This window comes from Dermochelys coriacea, chromosome 1 (genome assembly GCF_009764565.3).
Source record: "Dermochelys coriacea isolate rDerCor1 chromosome 1, rDerCor1.pri.v4, whole genome shotgun sequence".
In the NCBI taxonomy this organism is placed as follows: domain Eukaryota; kingdom Metazoa; phylum Chordata; order Testudines; family Dermochelyidae; genus Dermochelys; species Dermochelys coriacea.
This window is the reverse complement of record NC_050068.2, coordinates 25,461,183-25,470,176: the sequence shown is the minus strand read 5'-3', so window position 1 is coordinate 25,470,176 and position 8,994 is coordinate 25,461,183. Positions and strand designations below refer to the sequence as shown.

Sequence of the window (8,994 nt, the reverse complement as noted above, 5' to 3'; positions counted from 1 at the left end):
GCGACACTCATTGAAGTTTAATGACCCTGAAGCCTCTATCTCTTCACTGCCGTTTGATCCACACAGAGACTGTGCAGTCTCTATCAGTGGGATGCTGAGATACTACAGCCATGGGGGCCAGAAGTGCCTTTGTTAAATAGATGGCTTCTTTTGCCGAAACATTTCCATTCAGTTTTGCAAATGCACCTTTTGTTTTATACTGGACGTCCAACTGTGAATATGTAAGAAAAGTTTCCAGGTGAAAACCCAGTGCCATTGAAGTCAATAGCAAACTCCCACTGACTTCAATGAAGCTGGCATTTCAGCCTCTGTACCTATTCATTTTTTCAATGCTTTATTATTTTTATATTCAATGGAAACACTGCTTATCACAAACTTATCACCCACGTGATGCTTCTTGGCACACAACAAGGGAGAATTCCCTTTCTTTGACCTCATCTCATTACTCATACTTGTAACGATAGTTTTATTGTCCCACATCCCTTAGTAGTTTTGAATAAAATTGCTACCAAGTCCTAAGGCACCCATTCTGAGAGTGTCATGGGAACAAAGAACCAGGGGCTGATACCAGAAAACTGGAGAGAATCACTGAACTGTTTGCCATGGAAGGGGAATAGAGTTTTACTTAAAGACAGGTTTCAGAGTAGCAGCCGTGTTAGTCTGTATTCGCAAAAAGAAAAGGAGTACTTGTGGCACCTTAGAGACTAACAAATTTATTAGAGCATAAGCTTTCGTGAGCTACAGCTCACTTCATCGGATGCACGAAAGCTTATGCTCTAATAAATTTGTTAGTCTCTAAGGTGCCACAAGTACTCCTTTTCTTTTTGCGAATACAGACTAACACGGCTGCTACTCTGCTTTGTTTTACCACTATGTGACTTTAAATTCATGTTTCCAGGAGGCCAAGGAAAAGTATCTGAACTCTGATCAGTGGTTTAGTTTCAAAGACTGTTCTAAGTCTCATATGGTTTTAATGTGATACCGTCCTATGAACAACATCACTCCTCCAATTTAGTGGTGTGAGTGCTCTAAATCCATTCTCCAGTTTTGTATGGGAGTCATTTTTTTAAAAATGATATGGTTGTGTTATGTAAACAGGATTAAAATGTGTTTGAAGGGCTCTGAAACGGTTTCCCTTCTTCCTTGGAGCTGGTGTTTCTTCTCAGCATGTTGGGAGCAGGATGATTGGAAGATCTGAGCAAATGTGTCTAGAGTTAATTGAATGTTGTGGGTGGGGGAATCCCTCTAATTCTGCTGTGGTGAACCCCTGTACACAAAACTCTGAGTGGACTGAAAGATCTTTGAGACAGGGACTTTTTTAAAATAATTGTATACACCGTGCCTAGCACAATAGGGTCTCATTTTATTACTGCGCTATAACAAGGAGGCGGATTTGAGGAATCTGAAAAGCGCAGTGCTTTCTGGATGACAACATACAGTAGAGAGAACTATACATTGCAATGTGAATTTCCCCTAGACTGCTGGCAGAATTTATATGCCTCATCTGAATCCCTCTTTTCAAAATGTGTACTAATGAAAATGTCAATAAATAGTAAACACAAGTAGGGTTTTTTTTTTGTTTTTTTTACTTAAACTTGTTTTAACCATCAACTTTAGCAAATATTGGCAGTTACAAACCTGTACACTTTTTTTTTTATAGCAAAAGAACACAAGACAATACTGCCAACAGCAATTATGAAGGAACATTTAATCTTCAGATGAGGGCCGAGATCCACTCAAAGTGATTACCTTCTCCTTTGCATAATGTTTTTTTTTTGTCAATGAAGAAATGATGTATCTTAACAGCTACTTGACATGGCATAAAAATCATGTCCCTAAGTCTTTGTGCAAAACACATTGATTTAAAAAAAGTCAATAAAAAACATCTTCTTAAAAACAGAAAAAGTTAAATGAAAAGAGCTGAACCAAAAGGAAAGTTACAGTACATTTGAAATGATTAAAAAGTACCATTTTTTCAAATCTAAACTTTTTTTTTGCCATTACCTTAAAAGTTTAAACCAACTTGGATGACTCTCTTTTAATTATATCAAACAAAAATTTAAAGCGATCCGATTGGCATCAAATATCTACAAAAGCCTGGTAATTTGAAACCATTATATACATTATTTTTATAAACTTCTTTTTAAACACCAAAACATACATATTTTACTAACCAGCCTGCTTGCAACAGGTAAAATTTACAAGACAATCTTTCTGATACAGTGCTTTAAAGAGAACTGCTTCCATTTCCCAAATGCATTTGTCACTTCCTGAAAAGCAGTAGTATGGGCTCATAAAATTATTAAATAGTAGCAATTCAGGTATTCATATGACAGAAGAATAATTACAGTACTGAGAGTTCCAATCTCATTCCCATAATACAATTCAAGTGCATCCTTAACACTGGTAACGACAAGTTATGGCCTTCGCATAATACTATATATTTGTAATTATTGCTTTTTGTTATTACATAAAGAAATTAATTTCGTTTTATTCTTTCCCCGCCCACCCGCCTGTTCCTCCCCCGTAAGATGTGGCTATTGGTAAATCAATGCCCCTTCTGTTAATGGGTGACTTTATAGGTCAAGTTTACAGACTACAGGCTAAAGGCAATGGACAATAATGCGAATACTGTTAATTTCTAGGGACTGTTGTATCACTGACGTGTACTGAGAGGACAGAGATGAAAACTGGCAAAAAAGCAGAGAACTATACCATAGAACTATACCACAGAGCATGTACCATCATGAACCTAAAGAAGTCTCTCACCCCTTTAGAACCTTTTAACTTCCATAATTACTCCTGTAATAATTTAAAAAAAAGGCTAAAATGGTAATATTGATTTAACAAAGATACATTTCCTCTATTGGTTTAAAATAGCTATTTTCCTTAATTATGAATGACACCAGCCTTTTAAAGAAAGCATTGCAGTAATGAACAGTAATGGTCCACTGAACCTTGAGTCACTCCTGGGTTGTGGGGTTAAAATATCATGGCATGATTTTCAAAGAGGAGTATGACTTGCTACACAAATATATATATATATACCATTCCTGCTAGACCTGCCTTTTCCATTGGAACTTGTATTGAGGCACAACAACAATTGTCATGTAACATATCAAAGGCTTTATAACACGCTAGAATTTTTTTTGTTGAGGACCAAAGTTAAACAACTCTAAGAAACATGCTCAGGGTGAAATTCTGTGCTGTGCCTCTGAGAGGTGCAGCCCAGGTGGAGCTGGGCTCTCTAAACCACCTTTGTGTCTTCTTGACCATGGGCTGCTCCCGTCTTCCAAACCTTACCTTGAGAAAGGACCCTTGGAAGGGCAGCCCTATGGCTGTCTCCTGCAGTGCTTGTGCCTGGCAAATCCTCCCCCACCTGTATTTGGGACTTTTAGGGTCCCTGTATACCTCTTTCTCCCTTTTACCCAGTGTAAAGGAGCCAGATCAGGAGTACTAGTTTTTTTCCCCTCAGAAGCTCATAAACTGGAGGCAAAATGTTAACAATAATTTTAAAAAACCCCTACACTTGCCAGATCCTCCTTTACGCTAAGGCCACGTTAGAGGGTCTTGGCAGGGTAAATGGCATTGACACCACTTTAAGGCCCTTAAAAGAGCATTGGTGTTAATGAGAATCTGGCCCTTTGTCAAAAATAGAAAATATGCATCAGATAAGTAAGACCCACAAGCATCTTGGAAGTCTAAGAAATTCTGATAAAGATATGAATTTACTTTCTGAGCAGTTGCTGCCTTTTTTTTTTAAATAAAAAATGAAGAGTATATTTACCATAGAGGACTGTGGTTTTGCCATGGAATATCATCATTTGATATTGTAGTAATTCTGTGAAAATAGAATCTGAAGGGAAATATCATGTAGTGGAGCCATCTACAGGAATGTGAATTGTGACACTGTATAGACACAATGACAGTTAGTCAAGACTAGTAGGGATTCTGAGGAAAGGCTGAACTAGGCAGCTGACAAGATGGCAACAGACAAAAAACCCATCAAACGAGTAATATACATCAGATGGAACAGTGTAAACTACCTACTCATGCACTCATTTGGTTCATATTGTCACCTCCCAGGTGAGAAAATCAGGGTTAATCAAAGCACACCATTAATTAAAAAGGCAAATAAGATGCTGAGCTGTATTAACAAGGAGACAGAAAGTAATGTGAGACTTTTTTCAGAGTAGTGTGAGACTGTTATTGCACGCTGTAATGCTTGGAAAGGTTTTCACCTTGAGATCTGCATTCAAGTTTGGTCACTGAAAAGAACTAGAAGAGAACCAGAAAGGCAACAAAAGTGGGGACAGGCATTGAGGGATTTCTGTCTGAGGAAAGACTGAATACAGGAGGCTTATTTAGTTTGGAGAGGAGGAGATATTGAGGTATATAAAATCATGAATGGTACGAAGAAGGTTTATCAGGTGCTCCCATATCTCCTTCCCCATAACATATTAACAAATTGGTGCTTGATTAAATGAAATGGCAACAAAATTTAAAAGACAGAACAGGAAGTATATACTGAAGCCTCGTGTATATTACCAGTGAAACTCACTGCCCACAAGATATTACTGAGGCAACAAGCTTAGTTAGAACCATTGGTATTTTCTGGTATGGCAATTGCTATGTTACCAATTGTGTTTCCCTTTGTGACACTTCTGATATGTCCCTATAAGGAAAATAACTTAGATATCAGTGTCTCAGGGATCTATTACCCAAAGATGTTTTCTACAGATGAAAATGATGAGAATATTTAATAACTAGTTGGGGGCAAAAAGAGAGTTCATTGCATAATAGCTCAAAATGTAGTACAGAAGAGTTGACTTGAAGCAAACCCCATGTACATCACAGCCATGTTCTAAAAGAGTATTAAATTCATAGAAATTCGTATCAGCATTAAAACTATTGCACAACAGCTAAACGTGCAGCTTTTTTATTTTGTTGAAACTCAAATATTCCTATCCTTGAAGTAATACTAATCTATTCCTCACAATCACTTCTCTGTAATGTAAACTTTCTGAGCAGGGCATGGTCATGCTGCATAACTGAATCTGTGCCTTGGCCTGAGCCAAACTATTTCAGGGGTTGTAGGGAAATCCCCCATTTCCCTTGCAATCGTGATATACTTGAAATCTTTATTTTTTCCTTTAAAATGGTGGGAGAGTGGGAGGGAAAGGGGATCAAAATGTACCATGAACACATTTAGAACATACCACTCTTACAGAAGCACGTCTACTTTGAGGAGACCAAGTGACAGTCATAAATTCAATGAACAGGAACTATATGCAGGCAAGTACTTCATAATACTTGTAGGTGCAGTACATTCTCTTGCCTAAATTCCACTTTATTTATTTATGTACCTCTACATACTGTAACTGGATTGTTTTTTAATGAAGAATTGTTATATCTTCTACTGATATAAAATATACCGAGGGAAGCACTGAAATATCAGGTTTACACTGCAAATTTTAGAGATCATGTTTTATTAAAAGTGTCACAAGCTACACAACTATTTAAGTAACATTCTCAATAACCTATTTTCTTTTGGGAAAACTTGTGAATAATCACCAGCAGTATGATAAGAAATAAGACTGACTTATGACAACTGAATGGGTAAAATTCAGTTCAGTCAAGAATCTCAAAAATGATCCAGTTAGCTTATTTGACCAAGAAACAGGATAAGGCAGCAGCATGGATGCTGTTGGAGCATCCATTCATCTATAACTTCTATCTGTTCAACAAACTTTCAGAACAACTGAGTTCTGCCAGGGAAGGATGTGGATAATAAAACATGAATGCAAAGTGAAGACTTCCTTCTATTCGATATACAACATACAGCTACAGAGATATATAAAGCTGCAGAACTACTCGTAACTGTAGTAAACACATTTTCACAGCATTGAGTAAAGGGCACATATATATTTTTACTGCAATTGAGTGGAAAAAAAAGATTTCCATATTGCATTTAACCTGCTCCGGATGATTAATGTGAAATGCCAAAATTAACCTGATGTGTTGTTTTTGCATTTTACAGTATTATACAAAAGTGCTTTTAACTCTGTGAATACTATTTGGGAGTTCTGAGGGAATACAGGGCCAGGTACTCAGCTGATGTTGATGTAAACAAAAATACCTCCATTGACTACCTCAATCTACACCAGCGGAGGATTTGTTCCACAAACTCAAGGGCAGGCCTTTTTTAAACTGTAGTTGATCTAGCAATTTAAGATTATAGCAGAATGCGTATGCAAATTAATAAAAACTAATTTAACTGGAATATGACAGCATTATGATTGCTGTTAAAAAACTGCAAGGAAGCCTAAAATAAAAGCAGCAAAATGTGGTAGTTCAGGTTCAGTTCTGTTCTCAGATACGTGTTCACATTCTGTACACAAGTCATTGGGAGTTACATATGGGTATCTAAGGGCAGAATTTGGCCATTAGTGAGTCATACTCGCATGGGTTAAATGTCGCAATATTTGGAAAGTCTCATAATTCAATGTATACACAAACATCTGAAAGTAAGTTTGAATAATGGCAACCAACCTAGTCTAGTTTGGTGTATAATATATAATGTATATATTTGTCTTACTTGATGCACACAAGCTAGAATTAGATGTGATATATAAACAAAACCATAAATAAATAGTTATTTATGGACAGATATCCATGTCGATAAGTTGACTTTGAAATGCTTTTTAAATAAACCAATGAAATTGTTTTACATATGATCAAATTCTTTAGCTGACCTAAAATTTCATGCAACAGTGCCTCTTGGAATCATCCTCCCGTTTGTTAATACTGCAGGGAGAGATTGTAACACTTTTAATAATACAATACCAAATAAAATAGTAGGTGAAGAAAGGGAACTTAAAAGGTGAAATTGTTTCCCACCTCAGAAACTCTGCGAGTGTACTCTTGGTAATAAATAGATGGTACATACTCTCCAGATTGTCTGTAACAATTTTGTGGCATACAGCTTAACATAACTGGTCTCTTTGTGTCTGCACATACAGTATCATTTTTGAACAAGTTAATAGGTTATACTGGATTTCTGCCTTGCCCAATATACATAGATATATCTTTACCAAAATGTCTTCTCAGTATTTATACTGTTAATTGGACCAAATGACCACCAAAAAAAAAAGAAAAAGTCTCCTTTACACTTGTGTCTGATGCTGGGTCTCCACAAATGGAATGTGACTGTTATCTAGGATGAGCTCCTCCACACTTTCAAAGTCACTCATGGCTACCTCGGAATCGTCAAAGCCGCAGCTAGCTGAGATGTCAGATGAGGAGGCATCCAGAGAGTTGTGTAAGGATAAGGGCATCTTACCTGCACTAACATTTTCCACGCTTTGGCCTGGGACAACAGCAAAAGTACTAAATTCATTCACAGTCTGAGACCCAGCAGCGTCCATCTCATTGGGAAACTGATGAGGAGGGAGGTATTGGCTAGGGTGAAACTGTGGCCGCCGTCTGCAATCTGGGCTGAGTGTGCTAGCCATTGAGACTGGCTGTGATGGTGGAAGGGTTTCATATTGGTCTGGATAATCCTCGGGTAGAGGTGGCGGTAACTGGTCCTGACTTAAAAATTCCTCTTCGTGAGGAGGAGGATAGTCGCTGTCAATGTCATAGCCACCAAGGTAGTAATCAGTTTCCAGCTCCCTGTTACTTCCATGATGCACCGAGCCTCCATCTGCTGTTTCATAATTGGGCACTTCCTCAATATCAGACAAACGAGCGCTTGGCATCCAGTCAGAGGTGTCCCAATGATAAGCTGTAAAGGGGAACAAACTCTTTAGAATGGAGAGTAACTAATAAGAACAAAACCTATTTCATGCACCTGCTACAGAGCAAATATTCACAGCAAATTTCAGCCACAGATGCAAATATAATCAGCATGCTCCAGAGCCTGCTAAAACTGGTCAGCCATGCTCTCCCCAAAGGGGGGGGGGAAACAACTTTACATCACGATGCCAACACAAAGATTAAAAGAAACAAAACATGACCATCTGAAAGCATTTTACATTGAAGGATGCAAGTAAGTGTATTAGAAATTATGAGTCTAAAAAATCAAAATGCTAGAAATCTGTGAATTAATATTTTTCACAAGGGATTACAAAAATCCAGCATGCTCAAAATAGCACGTCTGTCACCCCCAAACAACTTTGTTTCAGGAAAGAAAATATGCAGGACACAGAAAGTGAACGGCTGAGAGGTTGAAAAGTATGGACAGCCCCCAAAGTAAACATTGGATGGCAAAATTCCCATGCATGCAGAATTTGCACATAATATAATCTGGAAGAGGGACAAGAGATGAAGCATATCGATACTGAGAAAACAAAAACCAGTGCCTTCCCCTTCCTGACACAGTCCAATAGGCAGAAAGCATCTCAGAAAAGTCACCTCTGTTGTAGTTCTGTCCTTCATCCATAACAGACACTGTTAGATACAAAGTGAAAAGTAAAAGCTGGTAATTCAAAGCTTGCTACCAGCATAGAGTTACAAGTGAAAATACAACTCTTAGCATGCATATGTCTAAAATACAGCTGGCTGTACATTGTTTTATTAGCATTTTTAATTGTGCCATAGTTTAACGTACCAGGTAAGCTTGCCTAGACAAACATGGAAACATTCTGTCACTTGTATCAGTAAGTCATATTCCTTTCCTTTCATCATCTTAATTATCTATCTTCCCTTAACAAATATGGAATTAAATTAAAGCTGGAATTCTTCGTATGAAAGGGCTACCCACAGTCTTTAAGGTTTATAACTGTATAATACATTTCTCTCTCTCTTGCTCACTTTGAAATGGAAAAATAAGAATCTACAATTCTCAGGACCAGTTCAAACAAATCTGGGCCCACTCAAGTTCAGATACCATGGTGATGGGCATGGTATAAAAACCTGAATAGAATAGAAAGCCATTCCATGGGGTCATCAGCTATTCTACCCAACATTGCGTGCTTCCTGATCCCACACCCC

General features: G+C 37.7%; 1 protein-coding gene across 8 annotated transcripts in view; it reads right to left on the bottom strand.

Moving 5' to 3' along the window:
* Nucleotides 1-5,158: 5,158 nt before the first annotated feature.
* The window catches only part of FAT3 (FAT atypical cadherin 3), a 576,249-nt gene continuing 572,413 nt past the window's right edge, over nucleotides 5,159-8,994 (bottom strand). For 6 of the 8 annotated variants that reach the window (XM_038409118.2, XM_043504135.1, XM_038409148.2 and 3 more), the window contains 2 exons: nucleotides 8,416-8,451; nucleotides 5,159-7,786 (listed from right to left, as the gene is read on the bottom strand). In XM_038409118.2, the coding sequence (XP_038265046.1) occupies nucleotides 7,167-7,786; nucleotides 8,416-8,451 (656 nt within the window). In that variant the 3' untranslated portion in view covers nucleotides 5,159-7,166. The remainder of the gene's footprint in view (nucleotides 7,787-8,415; nucleotides 8,452-8,994) is intronic. The other 2 variants (XM_038409169.2, XM_038409179.2) reach the window with 1 other exon arrangement.